Source organism: Hirundo rustica, chromosome 6 (assembly GCF_015227805.2).
Source record: "Hirundo rustica isolate bHirRus1 chromosome 6, bHirRus1.pri.v3, whole genome shotgun sequence".
Taxonomy (NCBI): Eukaryota; Metazoa; Chordata; class Aves; order Passeriformes; family Hirundinidae; genus Hirundo; species Hirundo rustica.
In genome coordinates, this window is record NC_053455.1 from 46,186,627 (window position 1) to 46,201,992 (window position 15,366).

The window sequence follows — 15,366 nt, forward strand, 5'->3', positions numbered from 1 at the left end:
GACAGTAAATTGTGTTCTTAGTACTGTCCTGTAATTGTTTCTCTGGGAAACGTTAAGCCATCGTGAGATGCAACAGAAGTAAATGAAATTGAAATTGCAGCCTGTAATTAGACTGTCATACTGAAACACATCTTAAGTCTGTCTTCAGTATAAAAAGCCAACACTCTCCAAGAAACCCTTCCTGCCTGTGTCAAGTGTGAACGCATGCAGAGCCTTCTAACAGGTTTCAGCTGAGGCTTGTTCTGAAGATGCCATGCATTTGAAATAGTAGTTTGAATGAGGCACAAGGTTTGATGTAAAATGACAAAGGACCAGAATGACTTGGTCTTTTAAGTTTTTATACGTAGACCTTCAAACTTTTGGATGTTTGTTTTGTTGGTTGGTTGGTTGTGGGCTTTTTCCCCCTGCTTGCTTTTTCCATATTGCTTGCACAGCCCTTAGCAACTTCATTTGTTCTCAGGTACTTTAAATAGAGTGCAGCTGCAGCAGGTAGGTATTGGTTGTGTCATCTTAATGTTGGAGTCTCTCTGAGCTGTATGGTTTTCAGTGAGTCTCACGCACTCAGACACACACACACACACACACAGTTACACATTAGATAGCAGCCAGCAGCTGCTGTGGCAGTATTAGTGGCTCCAACTTGTTTTAGACTTTCTCTTTCCTTCTTCAATTGCCAGTTATTTTGTCCTTGCTGTCTCACACAATAGTTAGAAGGGAGAGCGCAGAGAAAGCATTATATTCTCTGTAAAAGCCTTCATTCACTACAAACACCAAGACCAAGTTCCTCTTTGTGCTGCTACCCTTGGAAAGGCTCAATGGCTTTCTCCATAGGAAGCAGTTCTGGGCTTCAGAAGTTCTAAGGGTTTTTTCCTCTCCTGTGCTGTGCTCTCCCATTAGTGGTACTTGCAATTTCCTGTCTTGTCGCAGTTCCTGGGACAAGCTGGAAGTCACCTGAAGTAATGGCAAGGCTGAACATCTCCTTGGCAATTACCATATGTGAGTGTGTTTGGTTTTGTGGAACATTTGGAATCTTCTCTAGGTCATCTTGCTACAGAGCATTTCTGTGACATTGCTGACATTCTTTACTCCCTTGGTATTCACCACTGGCTGTTTTGAAGGTGTATACTGGGGCAGGTGGACTTACGGCTCTTCTACACATACAGCAGAGCTCCAGTTTGTTGTGAATTGCTGAAGCATTTAAATAACTTCTTGGTTTTCTTGGTAACAATTTTTAATATCCTCTTTTACCCAGTAGAAGTCAGAACTTTAGATGTGGTTATTCGTGGACAGTTTATTCCATTAACTTTGTCCTGAAGTACCCCTACAAATTAAACTTCAGTTGTATGCTATCCACCACATTGCTCCTGACAAGTTTGTAAACAGACTGTCTTCATATTGGCCAGTTGAACATTTGTACTCTTGTTTTGTAAGTGACATTCGTCCAAGGTTGTAGGACAAATTGGTTATTTATGTCTCAATAAATCTTTTCACTAATTCATCTGTAGCAGCCTGGGAAGGAGCTGAGGGTGACATATTTAATACCATTTTCTTGAACAAAATAACTGGAATCGAGTTGCACTGCCACTTGCAATCTGTTACAAGTTCCAATCCTTGAAGGCCAGAGTTTTAATACATCTACCATCTGGTTTGTACTTTAAAGTGCAGAATACTTGGTAGTTTTACAATGACTTTGTAAACTAAAATAAAGAAGACAGGAATGGTCAAATATGTAATATATGCTGCCACTGCCAAAAAATACACTGAAGCATCTTTGGACTTGAAAAATCAGACTTTATTTCGTTGTTTATTCACGGGTCATTTCAGGACCTCCAGCCACAAGACATTTTCACTTTGGCAGTGAACTAGTACTTTCCTGGTGTTTGCAACCTCCAGAGTGTATAGTAATAAAAGCCTGGTGCAAAAAAGGAGAGACCCCGAGAGCTTTATGGCTGCTCTTTCAGTGCAAAGAAAACTGGGAACATTTGTTGAGTGCATGTGAGTCCAGTCATTGCAGCCACAGGTATTATAACCAGTAAGAGCTCATTTTCGGGTTTTCGTGGCTCCCTGTCCTTTGTCAGTGGTGGGATTCGGTTTGCACCATGGAGAACGCGTTGCCTGTGCCTTGTGCTGCTCTGGTGCCCCTGCCCTTCTCTCTCTGGCAGATGGGAGTGCTGAGGGATCTCCATGTGCCTCTTGGTTGGGGTGCTAGAGCTCGGTGTCAAGGCTGGAGCACGCAGCTGCACTGCTTCTCTTCAGTCAGGCTTTTCCTGGTGTTCCTTACTGGGGAAGGCTGAGCCTAGATGTAAACACGGTCACAGTGGTTTTGACAGCCAAACTGGGGAGTGTCTTTAACATTTCAGGCTGATGTTAAAAGCTCTTTCACCTCTTTTCCATGTCAGCAGTGTTGCATTCTGAAAAGCTGTAATAACATGGCAGCAAAACAATACGTGTTTCAGGGTGATCATAGGACAGATGAAATTTCTGCTCCAGTGCCACAAGGAGGTCTCAGATTCAACTCAGAAGCAAAGAAACAGTGTAGTAAGTTAGGATCTATTTATATGAATAAGCATCACTGAAATCCTGTGTGTAATTTATGATGACTTCCATTTTTATTATTTGGGAAACATTTTTACCATACCCTCACCGATCTATCTTCTTGAATATGCTCTTGTGTGTTACTTACAACGCTTATCCTTTCTCTCACTCTCATTTCCCTTTGTAAGTATGTTTTAGGTAGATCATTCTTGGAGAAAAAATTGACTAACAGTCACTGAGAAAAACATCCTGTACCTAAGGAGAGCATGTATCTCTGCTTATGGTATTGGCTAAATTGTAGTCTTGAAAAAACACAGAATGGACAGTCCTTTTTTTTTCTTTTAACCGTTGGCACTAAAGGGATGTTTCAATACTCCAGTGTCATGGGTTAGTACAGTTTGGTTTTTTAGTTATAAAAGAATGTAGAATAATTCTCCAGGTCAGGACCTGGGAATTGCTTTAGAAGAGTCAGGGACCTATCAGAGGGTTAGTTGGTATATTGGCATCTGTTCTAACCACTGAAATTGTTAGCTGCGACTTTGGGAAGTAGATATAAAACCCCATGAATTTCCTGTAGGTGGGTCCTTTTTCTTCTTTCCTTTAGCCAGAGAGAGACAGGTAACATTGAGCTGGGCCTGCTGCTCCCCACTTTTGGCAGGGGGGGAGCTGCCCTGAGGCCTGGCCGGATTCCATCGGCTCCTGGGTGAAGTGGGGGGAAGGAGGGGTTGCTGCTTTGCAACAGGTACTTTCTCTAAACTTCCCTGGAGCAGGGAGAAATCTCTGCTGGGCCCCTGATAGGAACTATGGGCACCATTTAGGCTGAGGCTGGCCCCATTTACACCAAGGGGCGGGCTGAGAAGGCATTTATGATCCTGCCTGGTTTTTTTATGATTCTGGACTGCCTGAGTGCTCCAATCTCTGATGTTTCTGTGAGTTCTTCCTCCCTCACCAGAGCGGCCTTGAACATCTAACACCATGAGCTACTGAGGGAGAGACAAAGACTCCGAGCAGATTTAACTCTTTCTTAGCAACATGAAGCTTCCAGAGCTCAGCCCTTCTCTGAGAGAGTAAGAAAGGACAGAGGGAACATAAAGACCAACAGGATGAAGTCAGTAGCAAGAGTAAAAAGACTATTGGGACAGAGGGTTGAAGAGTTGGTTGTTCTATTCTTATTTGAGCCATGGAAATGAGCTCTATATTTAAGTCATTCCTTTAAATCATGGGAAAAATATGCATTTGGGGAGATGATTGTTTTAATTTGTGTGTGGATTCGAGCAAAAGTGTTTGTGATGAACTAAGTAATATCCTATAAGATACTTGAACAGAGATAAAGATGAGAAGCCCCTGTGCCAGTGAGGAAGTGAGAAGATATCTCTGTACCTTGAGCTGGAGAATCCTTTGCTTTGGAGTTATTCATCTTTACAGGGTGACACCCCAGTATGCAAAAGTCTAAGACCCATGACCCCTAAGCAGCTTGGGAAACTGCTCCTGGGAGGGTCACAAAGGCAGGTTTCTCCAGGCGGTTGTTTTTGTGACAGTTTAAAACCCACAAGAGAACTGTTCTAAGTTGTCAGTGGGATCCGTGACTCTAAAAGACTCTTCCCCTAATAAATTGATGAAAGACTATTGTCAGACAGTGAAACTGACTGAAAATGACAAGTTTTGTCTCTTTATGTTGTTTTGTAGGAAAGTGAACAGTTTGTAAGGGGAGGGAAGAGTGTTTTTGAAGTTTCATTCCATTTTAGTTTTTTTTTCCCAACTTTCTTTTTCTGTTCTTTTAGTGTGTGTTAATAAAACGATTTGTTCATTTTTAAGGTTGAGCCTGCTTTGTTTTTCTCCTAGTCTCTCTCCCACAGAAAGAGCAAGTACCAAAACCAAAATTTAGTGAACGTGAAACCACTACTTGTGGTATTGGCTAAATTGTAGTCTTGAAAAAACACAGAATGGATAGTCTTTTTTTTTTTTTTTTCCTTTTCTTTTTCCTTTTTTGTACTGCTGACACTAAAGGGATGTTTCAATACTCCAGTAAAGCCTTAGATGAAATTCTTGCGTTTTTTGAGTACTGAATTTCTTCCTGCCTTCATTTCTCAGTAAATACTCAGTAGGATTTCAAGATTAAGGCGCTGGTCTTTCATCAAACACAGGTTTTGTTTTCCTTTGATTTTTTTAGCTACTGGTACCTTCCTCTTGAGTTCCACTTGCTATACCCAGAAGTTATTATTTTGAGGCTGGAGCTTGGAAATACTTCATGCTTTGTTACTGCAGTTGAAATTTCTCTCTCTAAAGCAATATCCAATCCATTCAGTTCCTAGCTGAGTATTTTTAGCACAAGCTGCTGCCAGTTACACATCGGCTTTGCTGCGATGGCAGTGTGGATTTTCCTGTGCATGTGTTGGGAGTGTTCCCTTTGCAACCAAATCCATTTTAGTAACTCCGTAATTCTGATGTGAAATTATGAAAGCAGCAGAAAGCTTTTCATTATAAATCTCACCCCTCCTAGCTGGAGGAGTATATATGTATGTCTGTATGTAGTGCTTTGTTGTCCTCTGGGCTTGGCACTTGTGCCCTGTTTTCCATGGGCTCCAAATGTAACTGGCCAGCTAGAGAAGTACAAAGTTCTCTGGCACATTCTTCTTCAGCTGGATCTACTCTCTCACGTCACTCTATTTCTTTCTGAAAGAATAGGATTTTAATTACATGAAGTTTTTACAACTGCTGTATACATTGCCACTTTTAACATTTCTTACAGGGTTTGCCTTTGACCCAAGGTTCATTTGAATTATGAAGTCGTTTGTGACACTGCAAGCATGCCATAACTTTCTGTTCATGCCATGCTTTTGTTGAGGAAACATTCAAATGATGATACTGCAGCTCCCTGGCATAGACCTAGAATTAGAAGTTACTAAGCATAAGAAAGAAAATGCAAATTGAAAGCAATAAGGGGTGTCATACTGTAAACCATTTGGTGCAGCATGTGCACTCGTCCGCATCACGTGGCTGAGCAGCTGCACAAGTGTTCCATATTGCTGGTGAGATCTGAGCCAGACCTCGATGCTTTGGAGTCACATTTGATGCCATCAGTACCTGGTTTTACATTGCCTCCCTTTGCTTATTGCTTTTGAGCTAATCCTCTGTGCATCATCTCATTTTGTCATAACTGGCAATGCTTTGTTATTTTTTTTAATTTCACCACGTGTTGAGCTTTGTGGATCTTCCCCTGTCTTTTATTATGTCTATAAAAGTGGAAAGGCTCTGTGGTCACACAGTGTTGGTGGGCTGGGAGCTCTGTAGGATTCACAGAGTCTTGGCACATGCTTTGCTGTCTGCTTGTATAACAGGAGCTGTTACGTTGCACAGCAAGTTACAGGCTTAAGTTCCCAGTGTGCTCAGTAAAGCAACCATCTTTTTCTCATCACAGACGTCATTAGCGGTTATGGACTGTTTCAGCTGCCCAACAGAGGTGTCAAATCTTCCACTGGTTAACCGAACAGGTCCATTTTCCCCAGACAGCAGTCCAGTTTAACCTGTATTCTGACTATGTGTCAGGTTGCTCACAGATCCAGTGCTGCACTACTACAGTACTGAAGTACTACTAAAACTATTACAGTAATTTTAGACCAGAATATTGGACAGGTGTATTTTGCCTTTTTGGTCTCTGCACCTTCCCCTGCTTATGTTCCTGAATTAGGCGCTTATCCCTCTTGCCAAATGCTCTGTCCTTTCTTTCTAAACAGTACTCGTAATGTGGGTTCCCCTACAGCTGTGCCGTGTTAATTAGCTCCAAACCTTTAAGCCTCAGCTATCCGTGGACTCTACTGCAAAGTTCCCGTGGCTCCTGCTGCCCAAGAGCGGGCAGGCTCAGCTCAGCCAGAGGGCTCCGCTGGTGCTCCGGAGCTGTCCCTGCGCTGCACGGAGCTGTCCAGCCTGGAGCTCCTGAAGGCTGGGCGCAGGTTCCTCCTGCAGGAGCTGTGGAGGGGCAGCCGGGATCCAGCGCTGCTTAAGGGAGGGGTTTCAGTGTCGTGGCTTTCGGGCTGGGTACACGTCCTGGTGCCAGTCAATACTTGCACCCCTACCTCTGCACAGGGCATGGTGAGAGGGAGAGGGAACAGAGCCTCTCTGTGGGGCTGCAGTTACGGGATCAGGCACAGCCTTGCTTGTCTTGGCGCTGCTCTTAGCGCTGGCATTTGCATGTGAGGGCTTGGTGGGAATGTGGAGGGGTGTACTGGTGTATGCTGCTGTCGTGGAATAATGAGGCTGTCTCCAGTGTATGAAGGGGTAGGTTTCATAAGGAAAACTGACCTTTATAAAAAGGGACAGTAAGAAGATTTTACAAGTTTATCAAAGTCCTGGACACATGTTCTGAGATCTCCAGAGCCTTTCAAAAGGTTTGAAAAAACTTTGTTGTGACAATTCAAGGCTGCTGCTGATTTTGTCCTGACCTGGACCAGCTGATGCCTTAAAGAAACCTATAAAGAGCTCTAGCAAAGAAGAGCTGGATGTTCACCTCCATACTCTTGTTTTGTGTGAAATGTAGAATCATTTGTGTTATCTGAACCATTTCATCACTGCATGCATGCGTGTGTGTGTGCATGTGTGTGAGAGAGTGAGATAACTGAGTTTTTGTGAGTGGGTGTTCAGTTTTGGCTAGCAAGATCCTGTTTCACTTAGAATTTGGAATAACAAGTGACAGCAGTGGAACTTAGAGATCTCACAGGTCTGGAAGTTGTAATGATTACACCAAAACAATAGGTCTGTATATTGGACAGGTGTATTTTGTTCTAGGGGGGAAAATACACATTAAGTTATCTGAATATTTAGGGATGTTAAGAGAAGATCATATAAATTCTCATTAAATCAATAGTACAAGTTAAGAGATGAGAGGTACTGTGTATATATGAGGGGTATAATGCAAAGTAATTACTTTACCAAGATCCACAGATGATGGACTAGGATGTCTCAGTAGACTCTTTTGGCAGGCTGCATTTTAGGGAAGGAATTCACAAACCTGCCTATTTACTTACTCTTACTTCTTCAAAACTCTTTTTGATAAAATAGAAGATTATCACTAGCATTGCTGGGGAAATATCAAAAGATCTAAAACAAACAATTCCCCTTTCTATCCAAATAAAAACAAACCCGAGGCATGAAAATAAATACTTTTGTTCTCAGAAGACCACTTGAGCAATATCGTCAAAGAAAATCCTTGTTTCTGTATAGTTGCTCTAAGACCAGTACAGTGAGCTTGGTCTAGGCCTCTGCACAGCCACGCTCCCTGTGCTCATCTCCCTCACTGGAGAGTCATTTTGCTCATGTCAGACAGCTTAACTGCAGGTCACTAGCTGTGAAGCTGTTCTATTGTCTAATAAAGACATTGCTTTTAAAAAATCTAAAGGAGATTAAATAAAAGCCAGTAATATTTTAGGCTGGCTTTGCTTGCAGGGTTTTCTTAATTTATTCTTCTGTTTAAAATTAAATACATTATTTAAAAATCATGTTTAGCTATAAATTGGGAAAAGATTCAGGAGAGCAGAACTTCTAGTCTTTTTGAGAACAATGTCTCCTTACAAAAGCAGTTACCTAACTGCAGCCATTCCAGGTTATTTGGTGGTTAACAGGTATGCCAGAAGATAAAAAAATTGTTGGAAGTTGTGCTGGAAGTGAAGGCATTCCAAAAGAGTTGTGCTTTGGGTCTGTGTCATTTAGAGTGTACAATTATATACATACGGTAGGAGGAAGAAAAAAAGAGGATGTTTGAAGAACTTGTGTGTTTGTTTAACTTCTTTCAGCTGTTGCCACTTTTTGATCATTAATTACTATATAATTTCTGTGACTGGGGATGACTGAGTCATCCACACTGGGGAGATTTTAAGATAGTGACAATTCTGAGCCTCCAAAAGGACTAATACGACTTAACGATGCATGTCCTGTTGAATTTCCATTACAGCTGAACATGGTTTGAGTCCTTTGGAGTTTTATTTCAAGTCTCTCTCCTTTGCCTGCAGAAGACAGGAGGAGCTTTGCGCTTGAACAAGGCAACTGTGACATGAATTCGAGAAAGTGGGCCCTCACCTCTCTTGTTTCAGACTCTTGTGATTCTCTTAGCAAATGTCAAGCCTGAGCAGAAGTGTTAATCATGTTGTGTGTGGTGTCATAATCCAGGATTTATGTGAAGGGCAGAAGGCTGAAGCAGTTTCAGTAGTCTTGGATGCTCTGCTTCTAATTTGTTGCTTAAATCCCTTTTTTTCAAGTGAGAAAAGTCCTGAGAATGGAACAGCAAGACTAAGTTTTCTTGTAACACTGTGATAACCTTTTGTCAGATTGCATTTAATTTTCACCTCCTACCTCTGTGCCTACTGCTGCGCCTCATACTGGGTTTGTTTTTATGAAAACTACAAAATAGGGCTTCTTGTGTCTTGAATAATTTTAATAACTTCTATAATCTGAGAAGAATATATCTGCAATTTTACAAATTACCTATGGAGAAATGCCGCTGCTGTGCTGTTTCTGTGGGTGTTGCTGGGCTGGCAGGCATCCTCTTACCCCTTCACAGGTCTCCTCTTTGGAACTTCCCCTTTCTGACCTCTTTTTTTTGATATTTTGCCTCTGTTGGAGATTTACTCTGTATCTGCAGGCATACACTGGTGGGTTTGTTCTTTAGATGAATATTGTGTAGACAATGTTGACGGGGGTTTTCTGGTTTTATTTTTTCTTCCTTCATTCGTATAGACTGTACTTTCCTGAGTTTTGAGAAGAAGTACCTGGGACCATTGAACTGGAGGACCTGGGTATCCCTAAGAAGATTTTGTCACCAAGGAAATACTAATGAGCTGTCTCTTAAGTTTTCTGCTCTCCCTGGTTGTTTGTCCCTAATTGTTAGGCGCTCTCTTCTGGGAAGCTGAAACTTGCTGTCTGCTCCTTTTGAAAATATTATTAATTGAGTAGGAAGGTTTATTACTAGTTTGAACTTTATAGTTGCCCTTGACACTCCAGTGGGTTTGTGCAGTGATCTAGATATTGTTTATGTGGGGCAGTCTTTTTTAATTACCTTTGATCCTAAGTTCTTAACTGTTCCTTCTGATCTACTGCCTGTAAGCCTGACAAAAGGATCATACAACTGGGAGAGTTTAATTTTGCTCATTAATTCAGCTCAGGCAGAGCTGAATAAGCTATTGAAAATGTTTACTCATGAGTTAGTTGACCAGGTTCATAAAATGTGAAAGCAGCTCTAGAGAAACAACGTAAAACGTAGCATGAATTTGGAAACCTCTGCACCTACTGTGTTTTAGAGGAGCACATGCCTGTTAAAGAGCATACCAGAGTCAGAGGGACAGAAGCAGCAGCACTGCTGTATTTTGAGTGAGTGTCTAATAGATTCTTAGTTTTGATCTCTTGGCAACATTTGATATAAACAGAATTGGGGGTGCTGAGTCATTGAAAGCTGATATAGTCACGGACAAAGACCCTCTAACTAGTTAAAGTTAGAAAGTGGTATGTTTATTCACCGGCGGGCGGCACGGGAGTCATCTCCGAAAGGCGTGGCCACCTCGAACAAGGCTCTTTGCTCTCTGTTTATTTTCCAAGAACTTACATACAATACATATGCATAACCCCAGCACCTCCCATCCCTGCTTGGTATTAAAATGAGGCTATTGGTCCTTCACACGTGCGCAGTTCTTCTCTTGAATTGGGTCGGTGGTCTCGAATTGGGTCAGTGGTCTCCAAGGATGAAGTCAGGAGAGTCTTCATCAGGTCTCTGTGACCCTCTGGCATGATCCAAGATCCCCTGGTTTGCAATTGATTAATATGAAGTCCAGGTGCTGGTTATTGTTCTTACTGGTTTCAATCTGTTCTTATAATGGTTCACTTACACCATTTTCTTCTAAAAACATACTCATAATATAACAGTTAGCTCTAGCTTAGGCATCTAATAATCATTAACCTACCATTTACTAATCTAACTTACATCTTGATCAATATAAATTGCTTGTAACCCTTAGCTAAAATCTTAACTCTTTAAAATCATGATTCAGTGCTTTTTATTTTTCTGCAAGTCAAAGTGGCTGGTGATGTGCCTGGGGTTGCTTTCATTCTATTTCCTATGGGATTTGTATAATTTTTAGAAGCTATGGATCACTTGGTTGAGAAGATTATTTGTCTTTGAAGGGTTAAACATGCCAGTTCCTGTGGAGCATTCTTCCCACTTCTTGTAGTGGTGTGCTACAAAATGGAGGTGCTACGGGCTGCGATACCAGACCCCGCTCCTTTAGTTGCACATGTGACGCTGCTTTGATTATTGAGGAATTGTGTCACCAGCCAGGGCTGTTGGAGCCATCACTCAGTGCCTGAAGAAACTTGCGAGTAGCAGGAAGATCTCATGCATTTCCAGGTTTAGGTGTTGAGGAAGTGAGGAAGGACAGGAGTGCTTGTGACCTGATTTGGAATTTGCAGGTATCATTCACATGTAGATTTGAAAGTGTAACTCTCATTTGTGTGTCTTACAAAGCAGCCTTTTTATTTATTGTTTCCAAACCTTTAATCAACAGCACTTAGCATAGTTCCTGCCTGCACTGTGATCTACTCTCAGCACATGACTGAGGAGAACCAGTGCCATTGTTGTAATCTGTTTACTATTCTGAACTGCCTTGATTCTGTGACTTTTACCCAGCATTTTCCTTTCTGACTTCAGCTTCTCGTCATCTTCTTTAGGGGAAAAGATCCTAAAGAAGATTTGCTGCAGATTCTGTCTTTCCAAAAGAGGTTACTCATGTGAATGTCTCCCTTCTCTTTGCCTGCAGGAGTCTAAATTGAAATCTAAACATTTCCTTTGGATGATTTTATTGCAACTGATTTTTAGTATTGTTATTATGATTGTTCTGAATCCACTTCAGCTATATCCTCAACTTTTTCCCTTTTATTTTTCTGGCATTTATTTTTAATCACACAAGCATTGGACAATGGTGTGGTTGGAAAGTGTTGTCTTATCTGAACCCTGCGTCGGACACCTTGGAAGAGGGTGCAGAAAACCTAAAATGGGCAATTATTTCAGTTCATTGATGATTATCTTATTTGGGATGTTAAGAACATGTTATAAAAAAGCCCAGAATGATGTTTCAGTTCTCTTGAAACCAGTGTGAGAAATTCCACAGTTTTCCAGTAAGGTCTGGGTTTCATTGATATTTTCTGCCTGATATTAATTTTTCTGGAAGATGTGTACTCCTACAGCTGTAGTTTTGAAGATACACTTTCCTCTGTTCCATCAATAATAGTGTCTTTGTGGGTTACAGGGATCTTGCAGTAGAGTAACCTCCTCAGTGGCTATGTCCTTATCCATTCTTCCTGAATGGCAGATCCCACTGGTCTTTGTCACTCTGCCACACTCAGGAAGTGATTCCTGTCAAAACCCTCCATTATTGGCAGTTATTCTGACTTATCTGTTTTAGCACTGGAGCTTCTCATGTTGATGAGCAGGCCGTTATTTCTTCTGGTTTTGGGCTTGTAAACTTTTTAGCCCCTCCTCATTTCCCCCCTTTTTCCTTAATATTTTTAAATTCAAGACCTCTAATACCCTGAAAGTATCCAAGGTGCACCTCTTCTGTTTTGGCCTGTTTTTCCTGTAGTTCAGTTGAGGATATTCTGTCCTTGTCTTCTGTTACCTCTTGATTATTGGCTTAGAATTCTAGAAATTGTCTTTAACATTGCATGGTAGATGTGTTGACAGAGAATGCCCAACTTATTCAAAATCTTACCAGCTCAACCCTTAAAAGTGAGCCTGTCTAGAGGGGGAGTTTTATCAACCCCCTAGGAGAGCCTCTTTTTCTGATTTACACAGGAACTAGTGAGTTATCTGAGAGAAGCATCCTGCAGTTGTTTTAATCAATTGCTACATTTCTCACCTTCAAACTAATTGGACCTGATTTGACATAAAGCCGTTTGTCTGGAACCTAAGTCCAGGATGCACAGGAGAGGTGGGCTGGGGAGGATTGTCCACGGTGGATCTGATTAGCACATGCTTTTTAGCTTGGTCAAGACTCCTGGTTTTATCACAGGGGTTGTGATCAATATGTTGTAGTTCCTTATGTGTAAGAGAGCAAGTCCATGCTGGCATTTGTCCATGCAGGCTTTTATGGTCAGACTTTCCCTATTATCATCCAGTATGGTTTCATTAAATGGGCTCAGTTGCAGAGGAATTTGCTGGCTATTAAGATGTGTTTGAGCAATGGTGAATGTGCAGAATTCAAAGACAGTTCCTTGTGTTGCCCTCTTCCTTTCCCACATTTCTGCTTTCATTAAGTGTATCACTGATGGGTGTCTCTTCAGTAAATAGCAATTAGGCACATTCATCTGGTAAGGCAGCAAGTTCCTGATTAAGCAAAATGCTGCAAGTCTGTGAAATTCTGGGTCGTGCAAGGACTGCCATTGTCGGGATGCTTCCATAGTGCTGTTTTCTGCCAGTGGGGGAGCTGCCAGTCCTCCTTATATTTCAGTCTATAATGAAACTGCGTGTCAGCATGCACTGGGGTGTTAAAGGTTCTCCAGGAGTCTGCAGTTGGTACAGCCCCATGTGGCAAAGCTGCCTGTAACCACAAGGGGCTGGATAAAAGACAAGCCTCAGACTCCTCCTTTCTTGCTGCTCTTACATATGAAAATACTGTACTTTTATAATTGGATGTAGCTGGAGAAAAAATGAATGATAAATTGCATAGACAAAAATTAGTCCATGAGGAGGTTGGGATGTTTTTGTTGTTGTGGGTTTTTTTGTTGGTTGTTTTTTTTTTTTTTTTTTTTTTTTTTTTTTTTTTTTTTTTTTTTTTTTTTTAATTTTTATAGCAAACTTTATCAATCACTCTAGTAAAGGCAGGTTTTTTCTTACATTCTTGCCCCGGTTGCCTCCTTGTATTATCATGACTGTGTTAACCTTTTTATTATAGTTATACTTTTGCTTCTGGATATAGATAAATTGATGAAGAAGTTGTTCTGCAACATATTTTTCCTAAACTGAACATTTCACCCCAGGGATTCATCCAGTTTTCCAGAAATGTGTTTGTCAGGGTCCTGGATAAGCAATCTCATTTTCTCTAGATTATACTGCCTAAAAGATAACATAAGAAAAACTCTGCAGATGCTTTCTGCATTAAATAAAGAGCTTTCCCTATGAATTTAAATCTCCTACAGCTTATTTTCTGTGATTCAATAGCGAATTGTATGTGGTTTATATTTTGTAATTAGAGCGCAGAACAGATGGCAAACACTAGGTTTAAAGTGAAGTGTATTGAATAACCCCCAGTGCCTGGTGCCTAACTGGAATTCAGAGAAAAGTTGCATTCTCTCACTTTTCCTGACCTTGCTCTCAGAGCTGTGTGAAAACAGCGTTAACAGGAACATTTGCCAAATCTCACTTAATAGCAGCAACATGTCTGCTGTTGCTTAGGCCAGTGAACTTAATCCACTTCAGAGCAGCTGGGGGGAAAGTCATGAAGTTTGGAATACCATGAGCAGAGGCATCCTTCTGAGACAGACACTATAAACCATCCACTTGGGCAGCTGGGAGACAAACATTTTGTCAGAACTGAAGGCTTGGACAGAAGTACAAGATGTTCTTAGAACACTACAAAGATACTTAAGTGATAGACTTTCAGTAAAGGAATCATCTTAATCCTTGGTGAATTTCAGTGTGTGATACAGCTTGGCCACTTCAGTATCCTTTTATCTTCCAAATGCCTGCAGAAGTTTCCATTCTTTTTGTGGTGCTGTGTTTTGTTCCATGCAGTATGTTCTGACAGGACTCCATTTCAGCTGTAGGTAAACATGCACTTTCCTCTGCTACAGCAAACTGTTACAAAGCTTCTATTAATGAAATATTCACTTTTATTTCTCTCACAGGGAGAGTGTATCAGGCCTGGTGGGGTACTGGATGCTGTCACACCTTGGTGTTGCTTTTTGGAAGTGGTGGCAGATGGACACATTCCAGAGATGTCGGCACTTTCCATTTCAGAACAAGCCAGGAGCAAAGGAATGGGAAAAGCCAATGAAAAAAGTGTGCAATAGAGTTCTTTGGTGTTGACTTCCTAAGATCCCTTTCCCTTATCACCCATTTAGAAGAGAATTTATTTGATGTTGGCTGTAGGTCTAGACAGGTGTCGGCAGCACTTGGCAGATAGGAATTACTACCAGAGATGCTCCTGCATTCAGAGTTTATTCTAGGGGATAAAATAAAGACCAATTCAAAGCTCTCCTTTCTCTGCCTCTTTGAATTATCTTTTTTCCCCTTTCCCTCTCATCCTGACATTGATCTGCCCGTTTTACCACCATCCATCTATTCCCCTGCCTATACTTGGTCTCTTTTCAGGGGGTATGTTTGGAATTGAGCAGGGTCAGGCTTTCAGCAACAGGATTTCTGTGGCTGGATACTATGTTTCTCATTGGCATCGAATAATGCTGTGTTCAGTTTGTGGTCCAGTCGATTTTTGCGATTTTGTTTTCGGTGTGATTTACAAATCTAGGTGCCAAGGCATTAGAACCTGGTCTGATTAACAGAAAACAGCAGTAGAGGCCTCCCTTATTCTTCCAGCCCATCCCTGAGTTCAAGACTGGTGCCACTTTCCTCTGAAAACAGAGAGTTTACTATGTTTAAGATCACGGTTCTTCCAGATTCCTTGCTCAAACCTCCTGGTCCTGTTACCTTGCAGTCTTAAGCCACTTAATAAACACTTTTAGTGAAGAATTTACCTCTGAACACCCTTAGCCTTGGACAGACAGCTTTGAGGAACTCGTAACAGTACACAGGCATGGCCTGGGAAGGTGGTGTTCCATCACTCCATCCCGTGCAGCACT

The 15,366-nt window shown here is 41.5% G+C and overlaps 1 protein-coding gene across 11 annotated transcripts in view; it reads left to right on the top strand.

The window, feature by feature from the left end:
* The window catches only part of TSPAN4 (tetraspanin 4), a 416,847-nt gene that overhangs the window by 236,221 nt on the left and 165,260 nt on the right, over positions 1–15,366 (top strand). Inside the window, exon 6 of one of the 11 annotated variants that reach the window (XM_058420908.1) lies at positions 14,416–14,701. The exons of the other annotated variants lie outside the window; for them this stretch is intronic. Within the exon in view, the coding sequence (XP_058276891.1) occupies positions 14,416–14,564 (149 nt within the window). The 3' untranslated portion in view covers positions 14,565–14,701. Of the gene's footprint in view, positions 1–14,415; positions 14,702–15,366 lie in introns of those variants that run through there. 11 annotated transcript variants of the gene reach the window in all.